Here is a 19,050-nt window from a genome sequence, read left to right as displayed (position 1 = left end):
ATGCAGTATTTTTGCAAGCGCCCGCACGTGAGATGTATATATTGTATCATAAGCGTCCAAACTGCTCTCAGGTGATGGCAGATCGATTGAGTTAAAGACTCCCCTTTTAAATGGTGTTCAAGTCCTCTGAAATTTTATTGAATTTGTATCAGAAGGCCAGCAAGAGCGCTGATTTCCCCACTGTACCGTATGCTGTGCACTTTTTTTTTTTGCTCATTGCTAAGTGCCATTATTATGCGTTGTTATACACAAGCAGAGATAGTGCAGAATAAATGAAAATGCATATTTCTTTCCAAATTCTCACAGTAGTACTTAGTGCAGGCGACCAGGAAAGATGTTCATGGTGAAAGTGGGAGCAAATTAGTGTTCCCTGTGGTTGGGCATGTTGTGCCTTAAGGAGGACAATTAATTGTACATCACAGTATAATTGTTGTGATTATTGTTACATGAATGTAGCTTGGACCCTGAGAAGCAGAAATGGATGTTTTTAGCACTTATTCTCCACAATATTTAATGTAGAAATAATTAGAAATAAGATGATAATTTATTTATTTTATTTATTATTTATTTATTTATAATAATAGATAATAATAATAAATAGTCATGTTAGAAATAATACACTAAAATCACTTAACAGGTCTCTTTAATTGTGATAGTAGCATTTAACTGCTTTCACACCCCAATTTAAGCAAAACAAAAACAAGAGCATCCAATTTTAATTGTGCTCTCTTTTGCCCTTTAAGAATACTACCTGTAGGACAGCGCCCTCTAGTGGTATAGAATATCAGCTGTACCACTGATTATAACAAATCTGAGACTGACATGATTTTTTAATCTTCATTAGTTTTGTTATTTTCACGTATAAAGCAACGACAAATGCAAATGCATGGCCGTACAAAGAAAAAAAAAAAAAAAGTCCGATACTCTACCTAATGGTTTTGGTGTAATACGTGTTGTGTTCTATTATATCATGTGACAGCAGACAATAACCCTGAATGATTTCCCCACTCCCCTGAGTAGTCACTTTCAATTTTATAGATTCATATTGTTCCTTTCAAACAAGATATCAACTCATGTCAGGAAGAGCCTGGTTTACAAATCCAATCCAATCAATTGTCCTTAGCCTGAGGCCGTTGTGTTTTCCAAACTTGCCATTCTGAAGCTGACCACAAAAGAACAATGCTATTATTGTGGTAGGGAGAATCAAATAAAAACCGTGCGGAACATCCAATCCAAGAGGCAGCAAATCAGATGTTGTCATATTTGTACAGGATACACACATTTAGCCCTTCTTAAAGGGGAAGTCAACTCCAAAAAAATTCTTTCCATATCCGCCCACCCTAGTCACACAGCGTGAAGTAGTCATGTTAATTATGATATTACAAATTTGTAGTGGTCCATTGTGATTCAAGTGTCCGCGAGTGTTGTCTTTGCGAGCGTATGAGACTGTGTACGGCGTGTCTATATCTGCCTGACATCACGTTATACAATAAAGGATTGACAGCAGCGCTGAGGTAGTAGAGCACAGAGGAGCCCAGGTTCAAATACTGAGACAGATAGTACAGAAAATACAAATGCGTGTCTGTGTTTGTGGTGTTAGTGAAGTGTGTGTCGTTGTTGCTTAGCGGGGTTACGCAATTGGTTTTGCTCTGCATGGTAGGCTTACTAGATTGTGTATCTGTGACAGTACGGGAGCTCAATATTTGATCATTGCTGCTGTTCAATGGTTTTGTATGATATAAAAGTGTAGATTGTTGTGTGTTTGTATCTTGTTGTTGGATTCTGGCGGGTGGTTGATAGGAATAAGACAATGTCGTCTTAACAAGCAAGTCCGATGTGGTAGCGTTTGTAACATTGTTGATGGATTCGTCGGTGTTGACAGTCGGCTGGTCCATGCCGGTGCCCAGAGAGAAAACAAAGATGGTCCGATCAACGTGAAAAGGTAGCCAGCACAGGACAAACGCCATCACGATCACTCCTGTGGGGGGGTCATAGAGGCATTGAATCAAGGCAAGTTTTTTATTTTGGGCCTGGAAACACAAAATGGACCAGAGCTCTGTGCAGAGGTGTCACACTCATTTTTGTCGCGAACTCGTTTTTGATTTAAATAATTTTTTAAAAATGAATGGTAATAAAAATTGCTAGCAATATCTCTTATTTTTAAAAAAAATCTTTTCTTTATTTATTATTTCTTTCTTTATTAAATTTTATTTATTTCCTTATTTTATTTCTTATTAAAAAAAGTGAAGACAATTTGTCATTTTAGGCATGACACAAAGTTTGTCTTGGTGGGCCACCTAAAATAATGTGGGGCCCGTATCTGGCCCCCGAGCCTTGGGTTTGACACCTAGAGTTTTGTTCAATGCAAAGATCGGCATTAGCTATCAGTGCTCACCGAGCATTTTGACGGTATGACGATGACTTTGGTCTCTGCGGCTGCTCTGGGGGCGGAGCCAAAGTGTTCTTCCAATCAACCCGTAAACCAGGCCGAGAATGCAGACCGGAACCAGAAAGTAGAGGTTGGATAGAATCATCATGGCTGAAAGTAGGCCAGAGGAAATGGCGTACTGAGTGCAACGACACTCTCTTCTATCAATCCACGTCCGGTGTGCAGCATTGGCTTCCCATCCTCCTCCTCCTTCATCTGCTTTTCTCTTCTTTTGCTGATCTCCGTAAACTTCCTTTACGTCCTCTTGTTTTTTGTTTATGATTTCACGTGTTTTGTTTTGCTCGTCTCTTACTTCCATTCCAGATTCTTCCTCCTTAAACAACTTCAACTGTCTTGCTTCTTCTCCCCATTTTAGATCATCTAGTTCTCCTTCAAATGAATGATGGGTTTCTTCATCTCCATCCATTGCAAAGCCCACGGCTTGTCCATCCTCGCCCATCCACCTTCCATTCTCCCTCCAGCCATTAACCCTGAGATCTTCTTGCCCAACTTCCTCAACGCCAACCATCACCAACACAGGTGCTGCACTGACTGCTGCACCCAGCCACAGGCAGCCAATCAGAGCTTTGGTTCTGCGACGTGTCACCAAGGTCTTTGCTATAATTGGCCAGCAGACTGCCACATATCTCTCCAAAGACAGGAAGGTGATGTGGAGGATGGTGCAGAAGGTGCAACACTCGGAGAGAAACATGGTCATCTTACAGGCAAGGTCTCCAAAGAGCCAGGGTCTGGGTCTCCATAGCTGCGAGAAGCAAAAGCATTTTTTAGTTGATGATAGCTTGGATCATATACGTTTGTACCTTATAGAGATCCAGAGGTAGGAGTAGGAGAATCATCAGATCGCTAACAGCCATGCTACTCAGGTACAAGTAGGTAGAACTTCTCATGTGCGGTCGTAGCCAAACCACTAGAATTGTTAGGACGTTTCCCAGAAGACCAAGGAGCAGCACGGGAATGTAGATGATAGTCACGCACACTAGAAATGAAGAGAGAGAAAACAATATTTGGATCTGCGTTCAGCTTGTTAGCTTCTCAACCATATATTTCTGGTCACGTGACATCTTTGTCTTCTCACCTCCTTTCCTGCTGGGAGGTTCCAATTTTCACATGGGTAATTCTGAAGGGTGAGAGATTCCACCTATGCGCTGTTTGAATTCAACTACTCCAACCAAGATTTGTCATCCATCTATCTCACCTTTTCTGTTTCATCAACAACTCCAACTGCCCCCTGACAACCTTTATTCCAGACTGACATTTTTTTTCTCTATTCCTCTGCTTTAGTGACTTGCTCCACAGTCCAACCAACTCCTGCAGCCTCCATTCTTCTAATGAGAGGTCCTCCAAAGCAAACCATAGCTGCCATGTTGTCCGTGACAAAATTTTGAGTTTGATTACTATTACTATTTGCCACTGGTATTGCGTACAACTGTAAAATATGTTATAGAATATTTGAAAATATCTTAGATGTCATCTTTCTTTTTTTTGCTTCTATATGAATACAAACCTAGCGCTGTGAATCCAAAGACAGGTTGATTCCAATCACAATTTTGGTTGGGACAGTCCTCCAGAAAACCTGACGCTAGGCCACAGTTATCATCTTCACAGCCACTGCCCATGTCCTCCAACATCATTAGATCCATTATTTCCCAGGGTGAGCTTTCCAGGAAAAACAACACAGAGAAAGCAGCAGGACACATGATGGATTTCCGACTCAATCGCATTCAGTGTGTGTTCAAGGTGCTTTTTATTTTTAGTCACGTAACTGATATAGATTGTAAAAGTTTCACGGCAATGAAAGAATACTTGATTCAAAAAAACAGAATTAAAGTTACCAATCAATCGTCTTAACCATACAAAGAAATAATAAATTCAATAAATAACAATGTTTTACGTACGAGTGGATATTCTGTACAAGTATACATAATCTGGCTATATGGTCAAACTCTGGAAATCATTATTATTATTTTTTTTTAGTCATTATGAGCATCAACACAAGATCATTTGCAACTATCATCCAGTTGAGATCTACACTTAAGATAAATAATGACACCGGCAAAACAATAAAACCACAAAGCTCTCATGTCAAATGTGATACTTACCGGTCAAGAGAAGCTTCTGTGCGCGGCGCACCTCCAAAGACACCCTTGAGCTCTGGCTGTCACTTAGGACACCTGCAGTATCTGATCTGCTCCTCTCTCTCATCTCACCCACTCTCATCTTTAATGCTACACTATCTGCTATGGAACACACCATCCATTGATATTTGGATATCGATGCTTTTTCCAATTAGTAGAATCAATACCTAGGATAGTAAGTCAATATACTAATTTCTGCTCTATGCATTTTCATTACCTAAAAGTAACATCCAGTATACAATTCATAGTACCAGATTCAGATACTGAAATATCAATTATAGTGTGGATGAACAACTTTTCCCAAATTATCTGAATATTTACCATATTTATATATTAATATATGAACATCAAGGCTCCTTTTACATAAAATGTATCACCCTAAAAACGAGAATACGGGGGCCCTCGGTTTACGACTTGAATGTACGACGTCACCGTTCGTAACCTTAAAATCGTCGTAACCTCAAAACGTCTTCATTCACGGTGACAAGAACCCGGATGCTGTAATTACACATATTGGCCAGTGCAATTTTATAGTGCTGTTCCGAAAAGGTCCGACAGAATCGAGTTAGCCTAGCCTAGCTGCAACTTCCTAGCTAGCTGCAACTTCAAGCATAACAATGGCGTTGAGAGCAGCTTTTAGGAATAAGTGTACTTTATCAGGTATGTTGTGCTTCACTTTGAAGGGAGGTTGTTGTATCTTAGTTGTCATTTGAAGAATGCTTTAACGTAAAATGCCCCTCGTCGGCTAACTGCTACTAGCGTCATCTGTTGCACAGAATGTGGAGCAAGGGTCACAATAAGGTCTTGTATCATATACAAGTCTCCTATATCAGAGTCTCACCATTAATATCGTTAAACACTACGTTTATATTTAAATGTACTTTCGGTACGCCTTGTGTATTGTTTCATTGACACATTTTAAAACTGTTTATTTACAAGTGTTGATTTGTGCAAACTGTTTTGATGGAAATAGTGTTTCACTCATATCTTGCTACTCGTGGAATAACAAAATAATTTAAAGAGCTTCCCCTGTACATTGTGCACATATGACAAGCTAATTTCATAAGTCGTACAAATGTTTGCATGTGTCTCCAGGGCTTCTTTCCCAGCTGTCTTCTAGCAGAAGTCATGGCAGAGTGTGTGCATCAACGGTACTTGCCGCACAGCAGAGGAGCAACTCCACATCTTCTAAAATTTCTGTGGATTTTGACCAGAGTACAGGTAATGGGCTGAGGTCATTTTGAACTTCATTTGGGCTTTTCATGATTTTTTTCCCCCTATTAAATTCTCAAGCGATTTGAGAAGGCTGAAATCTTATGTCTTCCATAGGTGTGGCTGTGATGCGTATGAAGAGTCCACCAGTCAATAGCCTCAGTTTGGACTTCCTCACAGAGTTTTGCATAAGCTTAGAGAAGCTCGAGATGGACAAAAGCTGCCGGGGGCTCATCATCACCTCTGTACAAAATCCCTTTGAACTTTTGAATTGAGTTTCATTTTAAATCATCTCCTTTCCTTAATTGTGTGTTTGTGCTATCCAGAGTCTGCCCAAGGTGTTCTCAGCAGGGCTGGACATCATGGAGATGTATGGCAAGACTCCAGAAAGCTGCGGGGAATTCTGGAAAGCTGTTCAGGAGATGTGGTTGAAACTCTACAGCTCCAACATGGTCACCGTAGCTGCAATCAATGTATGTATCGTTTTGAAGCAAACCAGTGCTAAGACCGTGACTAGAGCCAAAAAAAAAACTCACTGTAGTTTTCCCCTCCTTCTTCAGGGTTCCAGTCCTGCAGGGGGCTGTCTGATGGCTTTGACATGTGACTATAGAGTAATGGTGGACAACCCACGCTATAGCATCGGCCTTAATGAGACTCAGCTCGGGATAGTTGCGCCTTTTTGGTAATGATACGGCAACACTGAGGACAAATGTGATGACACACCATTTTAACTGTGCTGTTTACAGGTTTAAGGACACCATGGCTAATACAGTGGGCCACCGGACTACGGAAATGGCCTTGGCTTTGGGGCTGCTCTACAACCCAACAGAGGCTCTGAAGATAGGACTGGTAGACCAGCTGGTACCTGAAGATAAGCTCATGGCCACAGCTGAGCAGACAATGGCCAAGTGGTTGGCCATTCCAGGTGTGTGATAGAGGGAGGAGTTCATTTTATTGCAATATTTTGAAAATGAATTCATTCTATTTTCACTGGATACTTTGGTTTGACAGCCCACGCCAGACAGATCACCAAGTCCATGATGAGAAAGCCGACCATTGACAAGCTGACGGCCAAAAGAGAAGCCGACGTCCAAAATTTTGTTAGTTTCATCACTAAAGATGCCATCCAGAATTCGCTCCGTACGTATCTTGAGATGCTCAAAAAGAGGAAGGCTTAATGAGTAAGCGAAGGCCTCTAATCACAAATCATTGGACACTGTCAGGTTCTTCTAACAGCGCCTCATCACTAAAAGTGCCTGACCTAAATCACACCGTGGTGCATTGCTTCTTTTTTTTCTGTATTCTTTTCCCTCTGTTTTGTTTTTGGAATGTAGATTTAAAAGGTGAAACTTCACTTTGTTGCCATCATTTTTTAAACTGTTAAATGCATTTTGCATAGCTCATAATGTAACTGTCAAGGTCTGCTTCAAGATATCTTTTATTATGAACTGGCTTGGTAAACTTCAGATGTTTGATTATGCTTCCATCAGTCAAACCAGCAGCTTCACTTCCACAGGAAAATGGTCACTGACAGCCAAAGCCTAAGAGAGGAGAAAATGTAGATTTAGAATTTAATCCCCTCAATCTATACAAAATTGCTTATATTCTACATGTACAGACACATTACAATAAATTAATAGTTGTACTCTTGGCTGGAGTAAAAGGGAAATATGTAAAACAATACAAGTGTGCTGTTTTGACAAGCATCTCCAAGACACTTTCTTGTAACTGTTTTCATTTGCATTCCTGTGTGTACAGTACACCAATCCATAAAGGTGTGTTTTTCCCCTCATACCAAATTGTTCCTTTACCCGAAAAAGTTGCTCTTTCGGAATTCTACGGCATGACGTTTGCATTTCTGTTATGTGCTAATGTCTACTCTAATGTTTACCATATTGAGGCTCAGATTCAGATCCTCCATGAAGTCGTACACCGCCGCACTGTAGTCCACTACGCCTGTCTTCATGTCATCAGTCACCACAATCCTAAAAAAATTATAATCTTAAATCGTGCACATGGCTAGTGCCTACATAGAACACCTACCTGTCATATGCACAATCAGTGTGCGACACTGTTGTGTCCGCCTCATTCGGGATCAACCAATGGAAGCTCTTGTCCGTAAAAATCCGGATCTGCGTCCACTCTGAGTCTGTGACATAACTGCAATCTGTATTGAAGTCGCCGAGAAGAATGATATCCTGCGGGTCCAACGTATGGGTGTCGTTCATTCAGTTTCATCGAGGAAAATTACGTCATATTCACATTGGTGTTCCATCTGCTGCGGACATCAGTCACCACATCGTACAGCTCATCTACTTCCTGCAAGGCCAAGTCTGGTGACGTGTGTTGTGGGATCAGAGCAAAGTTTCTCACAACTAGAAGGGATTTGGGAAAGGTTACTGCCATTATTTTAAAAACACTTTCTATATATACGGGAGTGTTCCAAAGAATTTTTGCTTTGTTGATCTTTTTTTTTTACCAGTGTAATTTTGCTTTCATTTAATGACGCCTACCAGTGTCATTTGAGGAGAACATAACGATAAAAGGCTCCCTCATGAAGGTGTCGGTCCCACAGGGCTCACAACCATCGTCATAAGTGTAGTTTCGGACCACTGACACCGTTTCCTCCCTGGAAAGAACATGCATGGACTGAATTGAAATATAAAAAGTATTATACGCTGGAATGGACCATGACTTTTTGATTAGGTAAAAAAAAAAATCCATATGGAGATACTTTTGTCGCTACCTGTATAGAAAGAGATACCGCTCCTTGTAAGAACTCCGACCCAAAGGCTCACTGACGATGTGCTTGTACCTAAATGGTGGAGAACCTCTGGGAAAAAAAACAAAAACAGTATGAATTTTTCCAAATGTTCCTTGATTATAAACGATATTTTATACTTATCCTAACTTGTTGACATGTTGCATGAGTTTTGTGGTAGCTGAGAGGTCATTGTCTCGGACTTCCTGGATCAGAATGATGTCATAGCGGTGGACGATCTGCAACAGCAACACGAAATGCATGGCTAACGTGCGCACAGTACTGACTACAAGGTGTAATGAGAGGTCAAGTATCTGACCTTACGGATGATGTTCATCAAGGTTGTGTTGGAAGCTTTCTTGTCCCCAAAAGACTTGATGTTGAAGGCTCCCAACAGCAAAGACGTAGATAGATGCAGCAGGACCAAAAGGAGACCTGAACTGTACACTAAATACATCCTGGGGGTAACACAAAAGTAAATACATTTAAAACTGACTGCTAGAAGGCATATATTCCAATTGAGTAATGCAAAAGAAAGAACGGCTTAATGGAATGCTTTGTGCTCCTAGCAGGGGGAAATGTTCTACTCACTTAATGCATAACTCAGGTTAGACCAAAGTTACCTTAAAAAGTTAAAAAGGTATTCCAGGTTTTATACTGCAAGTTTGTATTACTGTATAACAACATTCTTTATCAATGAATCCCGGGTAGCTACCTGATCTTCATAGCCAGCGTGTTGATGAGAAGGCCTAGTAGTGGAAATCCTCAAAGGTGCCACTGGAACATCTGAACAGAATTTCTGATTGTGTGTCTTTATTTGACTGCAGGTACATCATGTGACGAGGTCGTGCTGGCCAGGAGCGACGATAGGCGTGCTATTGTGGATAGGCTACAAGTTGGTTGTCACGTTACATGACAATGAAGGATGTGCACTGCAAATGGTATGGTTATATTTAATTGATGAAAAAAGTCAGGAAATTGGAGACATTTTATTATAAACAACTAAAAAACACTACTGTTGAATTCATTAATGTCCCATCTAAAGAAATGGTCTGAGAATTTGATCAACATTCTTTTATAATTACCTTTACGTCACTGTTATTAAGATTCAAGAAGAAAAATATTCCTTTTATACACTACTCAATGCTATTTTTAAAAGACTAGTGGCAAGACAAGCACTGGGAAGGGAGCAGATGCTAGAAATACTAGATAAGAAAGTTTATTTAAGGTCTTGCTTTTAGCCAAGGTCTTGGGCTTGAATACCACTGCTACAAAAAATTTAAAAAAAAATCTATATCAGTCCATACATATACTGAAGATATTTGGATTTTAGATCAAAAGATGAAAATCAATACAAATTAATGTAATAAATGTAATGTTTTACCTTTTAAAACTGTAATCATAGCAAAATGTGTTTTGTTTTTATCTGATCATTTCATACATGACTTTTCGTTTTTCTTCTTTTATTTAATATTGGTAGGTCAAAAGTCAAAGAGTCGCACTGAGTGCGACATTTGCGTCACTTCCGTAAACAGGAAAAAAAACATCCGGTCGCGAGCGTTGACCGGATTAGCTTAGTTTAGCTTCACTGCAGCATCGGTAACAGTAATGAGAATCAAGAGTAGACATGTGTTCTGTCATGTTGTATCCAAAGTAGGGATTCGTCCACCTGGTTTATAACCGAACAATATCAATCCCCTTGACTTTCCTTCGGTGTGAGGGGTTAAAATAAGGTAGGAACATGTTAGCCTAGCCAGACGATTAGCTTAGCTCAGGAGCTGTTCTTAGCTGACGTAAAACTGTAAAATACTGAAGTTATGAAGTATGTGTTACTATCCTAAGCTGTGCGTTCATATTGTGCAGACATTTTAACTAAATTGTGAAATCTGTATTTTTCTCCCAAGTTGTGTGATCAAGTTGTGTGGACATTTTTACCAGTGGTGCTTTTGTAAACCTTTATGACGTCATTTACACCGAGGTGTTAACATTCTTTACTGTAATTCTTGTTTAGATGTTTTCCACCTTTCTCCTTGCTTTCCACGAAAATTCAAGATTTCCTGCTGTCAATTACACTTTATTTTTTTATTCTTGTTTTGCCTCCAGGTGTGAATGAGTGACGTGGTGCCTCCCACAGCTCTCAGTGAAGTCCAGCTCCGGTTCCTGTGCCACGATGACATAGACAGTGTGAAACTGCTCTGTGGTGACTGGTTCCCAATTGAGTAAGAATCTTTCTATGGAGAGAACATTTCTATTCCATGAATGCATTTCCTGAAAAACAACTTGTTTCGACCTAACCCCAGGTACCCAGACTCATGGTACCAGGACATCACCTCCAACAAGAAGTTCTTCTCTCTCGCTGCCACCTTCAGAGGAGGTATTGTGGGAATGATTGTGGCTGAGATCAAAGGTCGGACCAAAGTACATAAAGAGGTAAGATGCTTACATAAATCAACACGATCCAGTAATGTTCATGCAGATGTCATTTTGTTTTTATTAATTGTGTCCAAGGATGGAGATGTTCTCGCATCCAGTTTCCCCGTGGACACACAGGTAGCCTACATCCTCAGCCTGGGAGTGGTTAAAGAGTTCAGGAAACATGGCATAGGTACTGGTTGACCTCACTCACACATTTTCTTCCATCTGTCACCATTACAAAATGAATGCCCGCTTCTTCATTTAGGCTCCTTACTGCTGGACAGTCTGAAGGAGCACATTTCGACAACAGCCCAGGACCACTGTAAGGCAATCTACCTGCATGTTCTCACCACCAACAACACTGCCATCCACTTCTACGAGAACAGGGACTTCAAGCAACACCACTACCTGCCCTACTACTACTCCATACGGGGCGTCCTGAAAGATGGCTTCACATATGTGCTCTACATCAACGGGGGTCATCCACCTTGGACAATATTATATCCTTTTGAATGTTGATGGATTAGCCCTTTCCTTGATCGTACAGCTCTGCATCTATTGACTTTAACTTACCGTTCCACTGATTATATCCATCACATCGGTTCAACCCTAGCCAACCTGAGCCCCTGCTCCATCCCGCAGAGGTTGTACCGACAGGCTCAGTCTTTGCTGCGATCTCTGCTACCGTGGTCCAACATCGCCTCCAAAACCGGCATACAATACAGCCGGACAATGTGACTCGACATTGCAGGTTTGGATCTCCTCGCCGCCATCGTTATTCTTGTCTCAGTTTCTTAATCTTTTTTTTTCCCCCATCCCACTTACAGGAAGCCCAAGCGTTCTGTTTCTCTTCCGTCTTCCCTAATGCAGCTAAACATTCACACCCTGGGCATGCTGTGTAGAACACAGATTGCGGGTTCAACCCGATTCATTGCACGCTCCGCACACATGAAATGTGGCTCTGCGCAAGCTGGCGCACCCCTATCAAATAGTGCAATGTTGTGTTTACACTGAGGAGCAATTGCGGGGGAAATGTTTGTCACCTTTTACTCGATCCCGTCACTACTATTTCATTCCATGTTCCGATAGAAGTGCGTCGAGTCTATCGTACCGAAACTTAGCAGTCAGTATAAGACCTGTCTCTCAAAACAGGTGACTGAGCAGACGTCTTTGTTTTGCTATGGGAGGGATTTTTAACGGTGGCTCCAACCTGACCTATATTTCTGCCCTGCTTCAGTCAATTCCTTCACATGTTTGTCTACTATTGGTATATTATATATACTAAGGTAATAGAGTTCACGTAGAGTATAATGTATTATAACGAATGATATCGCTGCTGCCCGTTTGAAATAAGCACCCTTTCTCTTTTGACTCGATTGAATGTGAGTCCATATCAAATTGTGACATTGGGACCCTAGAACAAATGGCATTGGACTGTGAATATAGCAAGGCATTTTTTTAGGCTTGTAGAGTAGAACGAGTAATTTATCGGGAACAACGGAAGACTGCAGATTGGCTATTTTAGTATCATTGACGTGTGAAACATTTGGAAAACGGCTGAACATTGTTTTCTTTGTGCAATAACTCAATAATAATGTACTGTAACGTATTTGTGACATCAGCGCCTCGTCGGAACACGCTGCAACACAATGTTTACAGGCATTTCACACGAAGCGGTTTTAAAATCTTACACGGCTATTGAGTTGGCTTACTAAAATACCCATGTAGTATAATCCGTACAAGAAGGGCACAGTCGCTCAGGTCCTTATTTTAAAGTTTTTTTAAAAAAAAAACAACTACTGGATGCAGTCTGCTGCTTCCCTTCTCTGTGAAGTTGCTGCTAATGTAAACGAATGACCACCCGTCTGTCGTATTTCGAACCATACCGTAATTCAGATTTGATTTTTAACATCTGCTTGATAGAGATATCGTACACGAGTAGTTCTGCTCCCGAAATAGAAATAGCATCTGTGTGTTTGCAAGGTCATTAAGTAGCACGCGTTAAGTGCCAAATCGTGGTCTCAATACGACATTCGGCCAAACCTTTTTTTGTTTTGTTACATTTCTCACACACTATATGTAACTGTGACTGTGAAATGTGTTGTTCAAAGGTGTCAATTTCAAATGATTATTTCAGACAGTTTGTATGCAATACAAGTTCCTTTGATTGTAAACATTATTGGACCTTTTTGGGGGTCACAATCTAGGACTCATTTGACCTTGGGATGACTAATTAGAAAAAAATATGACTCTTGAGCAGTTTTTAATGATAAACATTCACACGTTTTTTTAGACTCTTCTTCTCCTTTCAGCTTGTTAGGCTTGCACCGTATTTTACAGTTATTTTGACATTCACATTGACTTATTTTACCTTAACAACTGAGGACGTGTAACCTTTACATGTTCTTGCCACTAGAGGGGAGTGCTGTGCCACGTAGCTTTTAAAACGTTTGTCCAGAATGGCTGAGCTATGTCATTCCCTACAAAAGCGTTGAAGGAAAAAAAAATCCAATTCAACTCAGTTCGTCTGAAAATTATTTTTCACTAACAAATACTTTTGCTTTACATCTATGATAAAGGACACATATATGATGGGTAAGACAAATCTTCCATTACATAGCAGAAAGAACTTAAACCTTTTTCCATCTTTTCATAATCTTTTCGAAATCTGAGGTTCTCACTCACTAATCTAATGTTTGACTCTTTTCAATCCGACTCTAAAATGACTTTGCTATTGCGTTTATTGTGAAGGAGTTTTTGTAACACGGCAATACGTCATTGGTGACGTCACGATTCGGTCAGCCCCGCCCATTCAGTCAATGAGTGAGAAGGACAGGCAGCGCTGCTGGATTCTGGAAGTTCCTGCATGAATCAAACCTCACAAGCTGATCTGGGCTGGACTGAACTAACCTGCTCGACAGAACTTCACCAAAACACTGCTTTGCATTGCCTCGACAACCTTCTTCAATCTTCCGTCGCTTGAAAGGAGACTGTGAGTTTTTCCTTATTTTCCTTTCCAAATTTGAAGTAATTTTCGACGACGTGTTTTGTTCTCCTGCTGCGTTGTGCTTATTTTTGCTTTTGTGACGGGTATTGGTTGTTTCTCGAAATGCACCACTCCCTCTGAGTTAAATCAAGTGCTGCACGGTAAGCCTCTGGAGATGTTGACAACAATCCACCAGTTGCTCATTGTCACGTGCGCGTGCGTGTTAGGTATTTTGCGGGTAACCAAACTGTTGGAATTTGACATTGTGTTTTTTTTTTCGAATTTATTGTTTTTGTTTCAATCACCAGTGATGAATTGAATTGAATCTATATTTATTTTGTTTCCTATTATTGGGATGCAAAGGTATGCAGAGGTATTTTATGCAAAATAAAATGTTTAAAATAGGAGTGCAAATTAAATGAGTTTGTTGAGGCGGCGCATACTTGCATTGCCGTAAAAAGCAAAATTTGCACACAAAAAAAAAAGACTGAAAATCATAAATGATCACACCTTTGATCTACTACCTAACCTTCTAGTGACACTTCCTTGTGTCATTTCCTGCCCAAAGGTTTGGGTACTCATTAAGCAAATGAAATGAACTTTATTTTGTATTATGCAAATAATGCAAAATAATAAGGTGCTACATACGATTTTTTTGCATCCAGGATTCCAGAGCTGCAGGAGAAACCCCGTTCAAGCATGTTTTTGTTTGAAACATAAAACATGAGATGGTAGGGTGGGCAAGGGGAGTGTGTGACTTTATGGGGGTGTCATGCTTGTTTTCAGTCTACAACAGGTTGAAGTGCACAAACAGGTCGCATGGCTGGAGGTTGGAATCAAACACTTGCGTATTGAATATATTAATTGTGTTGTTGTTTTGCATTACAGATCAAACCACTGAACAAATAATTTCTTGCATTACTTGCATAGCACTTTTCTATATGTTTGTCTTGAGAACAGGTTGCCCTTTTATTGATTTGAGTTATTTAGCTTTTAAAATGATTTAATTATTTTCAAATATATTTTAAATGGTTTTCAAATATATTCTTTATTTATTGTCTTTAGTTATTTAGCTTTTAAAATGATTTAGTAAGAAAAAAAAATCTGATATTTAATCATTCCAAACACTTCCCAGTTTTCATGTCTGTGACATGTTTTTTTTAATATCCTGCATTATAGCGGGTCAATTCTCCAATCAATATGAACAGATGTGCCATTGTCCAACGTGATTTTCCTTCAATCGTGGACATTAGCATTTATTGGGATATGTGGCCGATGGCTTTCAAACAATTTCACTTTACATTGACTGAGGGGATGTGGCACTGACGCATGTTGTGGATGAATCATCCTGTTGCAGGATCAGGACCCTCTTCTGCAATTGCGTCAACACATCCCATTTGGCCTTCAGCATGCATACGCAGTCGCACACCCACCCACACACACACACACACACACGCTTTCAAGCCCACAAAGAGCACATCATAATAGGCCGCTTGTGTTTGAGCTTGGCGCTCTCTGCCTTAACGGCTCAGCTATAGTGAATGTGATTCTGCCAATGCTTTCAGGTCCTCAAATACCTGCCTGAAGCTCATCGCAACCTTTGTCCGTTTCATGTTATGCAACCAGAGCTGGCAAGCAGTCGTTTCCCCCTGACCCAAGATGACCCCACCACTGAAGATCTTTGCATAGCATTAAGCCTGCTTGAATTCTTTTTGTCCTCCTGCATATTGACAAACGTACTGATGTTTGACTTATTTATCCCAAGAAATAGCGATACAAGAGATGTTTGATCCCACTTTTTTTTTGTCCAGTAGTCACCGATACCAACCACCGATACCACTTGTATTTTTGATAGATAAAATATCCCCCAAAAATCAATTCAAACAAATAAGAAGTCTATTTTTATTTTTTTTTCATGGCACCATGAGCTCATGTTTGTGTGCATAATCCATCCATTTATTCTTTTAGATCACGCCGCCATTTATCGTCTCTTTCCTCGCCCTAATGATGCCAACAACACAACCAAAGAGCTTTTGCGGTCTGCTAGTAAAGTATCTGGCAGGATGGGAGGCGACAGGACTTCCTGCCACAAAAAAGAGGGATGGTCACATTCAAACAATTCAAGGATCTCACCTTGGAGAGAAAAAGAAATCCTGTGTCTCCAAAGAGCATTTGTAGCTGAGTGTTAGGAATGTTGCTTAAGGAACATCATAGGAACATGAAAAGCAATTGAATCTAGTCAGACTCCGTCCAAATGACTGTTTATCAGCTAACCTGAGTTTTTATTTATCTTCTAAACTAATAGCCAGTCACTTACTTTTTCCTCCCTGACCTGTGAAAATGTATTTTCGATGACACTTTGAAATTTCGGTTTCCGGCTTACGATTGATTTGATCATCTGTCAATTCAGTGTGACGCAGTGAGATGAGCAGATTGTTGAAATCGGACCTCCTTCCTGTTGGCCGTGTGGCCGTCTTCATTCATCCATTGCCCTGCTATTTGCTGTATCAGCAGGGTCTCTGGTTTGTACCAGTGGTGAATAATTTTGGAAAATTCCACAGGGCTCTGGTGTGTGAAAGCATGAGCATGATGAACTGGAAATGGTGTTACGATCGTGTTAGATTTGATTGCGTGCTGATATTCAGCTCGCATTAAATCGGTGACTTTTTTGGGGGTTTTCTGTGCATATTCACATTTCAGCAATAGTGACGGAAACTCTCCATGCTTTGCTTTTCGGCCGCAGAACTGACGCCACCTGGCTTCATCTTACTCTGTAGCCCTGAACGTACAATCTTTTTTTTTGTACGTCATATGAGAGCCGGTCATGAATCGTCAACATCGTCACTGTGCGGTCCAGAGAAGCTCTAATCTCATTGCCGGCACATCTATTGCGTTAAGAGGGTTGGCTTCTGTTCTGCAAGATGTGTTCAGAATATAAATGCAAGTGTGGCTACCGCTTGGAGGTGTGATGTTAAATGAGTTATTCCGTCTCTTACAGTTTTTTGCTTCAATGTTGGTTTCGAAGGTGTTCTTCTGGTCTGCTTTTCTTTCCGTCATCCCCAGATGGTCCTTCTAATACCCAACCCTCCCCTTTCTGGCCTCCTCGAGTTACTATCTTGCGAGTGCAGACCGAGACTAGTATTGAAATGTCTCCGCTGTGATGGCTGATAAGTGTGTTTTGACTATTTGAATAGTGACAATCATCTATTAGGTCTTAAAATGTTCTTGTTTTGTGTTTTTTCGACCATGGTGATGGTTGCAGGCCTTCTGTCGTGTGGTTTGTCTAGAACAGAACCCAATAACCTGCCATAGATGCAAATTGTTGAACGTGTCGAAGCAGGCGTCAAGCTTCTAAAACTGCAACTGAAATGAATGCTGCTGTGCATGACAGAAAAATGAACGGATGAAACGTGATCTCTCTGACACCGAGTGGTTCTTCAGGTAGGAGGTAGCATTTGAGAAGCCAAACAGTGCAGCAACTAAAGGGCAATATTTTCTGTTATTACTCAGAGATTGAATTCTATTTTTTTTCTCTTGTCCTCCACTAAGGGTATTGCAATCTCAACCCATTTTCGCCCACCACCATGTCCACTCAGGAACGTTCAACGTTGAACTCTGGGGGATCAGCAAAAGGTACGCACATGTGTCAAGAGTACTCAGAATTTCTTTTTAATAAATTTGCTATGATGTAACCTATTTTTTTTTCTCTCATCCAATCAGAATCCCTGCAACCTCCGGTGTGCCAACACAGAGATCGCTCACCTTCACCCATACGGGGCTTCAATCTTCCTAGCCCCTTGCCTACTCGCAGGAACAGGACCTGCTCAGCGTGAGGACGCATACACACACACGTTTAGTTTGATATGGATTATTTTCTTTGCCAGAATAAAATCCATACATTCTTTCTACTTTTGGCACCACTGGTTTTAATCGTCTTGTCCTGACATAGTCCCCCCCCCCCCCCTCTCCCTTCTTTCTATCCAGAGCGGCTCGTGCATCAGAGGGTCCGGTGTTTTCTGGCGTGTGCAAATGTTTTTCCCGCTCCAAAGGTCATGGCTTCATCATACCTGCCGATGGGGGCAGCGAGATCTTTGTCCACATCTCAGAGTAAGATCATGTTTGTCCCCCCCGTTTTGATGCACTAGCAACGAAAAAAATAAACGTCAATTTGTGATTGGTAGTGTCAGAAGCTCCGCTCTGATTAAGATCCATTATGTCAAACAATTCTAGCATTGAGGGTGAGTACGTGCCGGTGGAAGGCGACGAGGTGAGCTACAAAGTCTGCGCCCTCCCCCCAAAATGCGAGAAGGTCCAGGCGGTGGAGGTGACCATCACCCACCTTAAGGCAGGAACCAAACACGAGACCTGGACTGGAAATGTTGTCAACAGCTGAACGCTTGAATTAACAAGTACTGGATGATGGGCTTAAATAGCTAAAAGCACACATTTAGTGAAAAATACAAGGGAGCTACTTTCTCACTGAAAGGTCTTCTTTTGGCAAATTGATCTCTATACTGTAATTTCAAACATTGATTTTGACAGGTATAACACAAAACTTGGGATTTTTTTTATGTCATATTTCTGACACTGTGGAGGTTTTACCTAGATTTCACTTTGTTTTTTTTTTTTTTAAACCTGCTCAACACTGTGCCTCCTCCATCTGCCATCGGAACTTCAACTTGTTCTTGTGCCTATGATACATTGCCTGTATTTGATCACATAGTTGGACATATTGAATGAAATTAAAGAGTTGTTAGCATCTAAATGTGTTTTGCCTATTTAATCGTTCTAATCGGTCAGAATTCTGCTTTTATAACAACCAATATTTTTTTTAGTCAACATTGTAAACGTGGATTTGCTGCCATCGTCTGTCCATATTTAGATGGGACGATTACAGAGCAGTTTGCGTTCGCCTATGAAATATTCTATATACATATAAACCCCAGAGAATGTTTTTTTTTTTTAATTAGTCATAACCACTTGACTTTTATGCCCTGCATTAACATGGTATTAATGTGTCAACTTGTTTGACTCCACTTTGGTGCTTTACGGTCCCTATTATTGTGTCCGGATGCGCCCTCCAGTTGCAGGT

The 19,050-nt window shown here is 40.7% G+C and overlaps 5 protein-coding genes across 6 annotated transcripts; 3 read left to right on the top strand and 2 right to left on the bottom strand.

Moving 5' to 3' along the window:
* Positions 1–1,066: 1,066 nt before the first annotated feature.
* Positions 1,067–4,089, bottom strand: LOC133170733 (growth hormone secretagogue receptor type 1-like). Its single transcript, XM_061303862.1, has 5 exons — positions 3,954–4,089; positions 3,250–3,425; positions 2,396–3,191; positions 1,854–1,978; positions 1,067–1,162 (listed from the first exon to the last, which is right to left on the bottom strand). The coding sequence occupies exons 1-5, from the start codon at positions 4,087–4,089 to the stop codon at positions 1,067–1,069; spliced, it is 1,329 nt and encodes a 442-aa protein (XP_061159846.1).
* A 995-nt stretch (positions 4,090–5,084) lies between these two features.
* eci1 (enoyl-CoA delta isomerase 1) lies at positions 5,085–7,150 on the top strand. Its single transcript, XM_061303971.1, has 7 exons — positions 5,085–5,244; positions 5,680–5,805; positions 5,914–6,041; positions 6,123–6,269; positions 6,357–6,478; positions 6,543–6,721; positions 6,808–7,150. The coding sequence occupies exons 1-7, from the start codon at positions 5,202–5,204 to the stop codon at positions 6,972–6,974; spliced, it is 912 nt and encodes a 303-aa protein (XP_061159955.1). The 5' UTR covers positions 5,085–5,201; the 3' UTR covers positions 6,975–7,150.
* On the bottom strand, positions 7,132–9,367 carry dnase1 (deoxyribonuclease I). Its single transcript, XM_061303972.1, has 9 exons — positions 9,273–9,367; positions 8,877–9,015; positions 8,708–8,796; positions 8,543–8,629; positions 8,310–8,425; positions 8,059–8,171; positions 7,840–7,994; positions 7,688–7,781; positions 7,132–7,337 (listed from the first exon to the last, which is right to left on the bottom strand). Exons 1-9 carry the CDS (start codon positions 9,281–9,283, stop codon positions 7,287–7,289), a joined length of 855 nt encoding a protein of 284 aa, XP_061159956.1. The 5' UTR covers positions 9,284–9,367; the 3' UTR covers positions 7,132–7,286.
* A 723-nt stretch (positions 9,368–10,090) lies between these two features.
* Positions 10,091–11,961, top strand: nat15 (N-acetyltransferase 15 (GCN5-related, putative)). Its single transcript, XM_061303340.1, has 7 exons — positions 10,091–10,290; positions 10,661–10,776; positions 10,858–10,987; positions 11,066–11,162; positions 11,238–11,472; positions 11,554–11,723; positions 11,800–11,961. Exons 2-6 carry the CDS (start codon positions 10,667–10,669, stop codon positions 11,708–11,710), a joined length of 729 nt encoding a protein of 242 aa, XP_061159324.1. The 5' UTR covers positions 10,091–10,290; positions 10,661–10,666; the 3' UTR covers positions 11,711–11,723; positions 11,800–11,961.
* A 30-nt stretch (positions 11,962–11,991) lies between these two features.
* carhsp1 (calcium regulated heat stable protein 1) lies at positions 11,992–18,723 on the top strand. Of its 2 annotated transcripts, XM_061303342.1 has the most exons (6): positions 11,992–13,964; positions 17,350–17,399; positions 17,508–17,591; positions 17,679–17,787; positions 17,943–18,065; positions 18,189–18,723. In XM_061303342.1, exons 3-6 carry the CDS (start codon positions 17,543–17,545, stop codon positions 18,349–18,351), a joined length of 444 nt encoding a protein of 147 aa, XP_061159326.1. In that variant the 5' UTR covers positions 11,992–13,964; positions 17,350–17,399; positions 17,508–17,542; the 3' UTR covers positions 18,352–18,723. The 2 variants fall into 2 exon arrangements, with proteins under 2 accessions (XP_061159326.1, XP_061159325.1); XM_061303341.1 differs by lacking the exon at positions 17,350–17,399.
* The last annotated feature ends 327 nt before the right edge of the window (positions 18,724–19,050 follow it).

This window comes from Syngnathus typhle, linkage group LG17 (assembly GCF_033458585.1).
Source record: "Syngnathus typhle isolate RoL2023-S1 ecotype Sweden linkage group LG17, RoL_Styp_1.0, whole genome shotgun sequence".
NCBI classification, from domain to species: Eukaryota; Metazoa; Chordata; class Actinopteri; order Syngnathiformes; family Syngnathidae; genus Syngnathus; species Syngnathus typhle.
The sequence above is the reverse complement of the archived record's forward strand: the minus strand, read 5'-3'. Positions and strand labels throughout refer to the sequence as shown.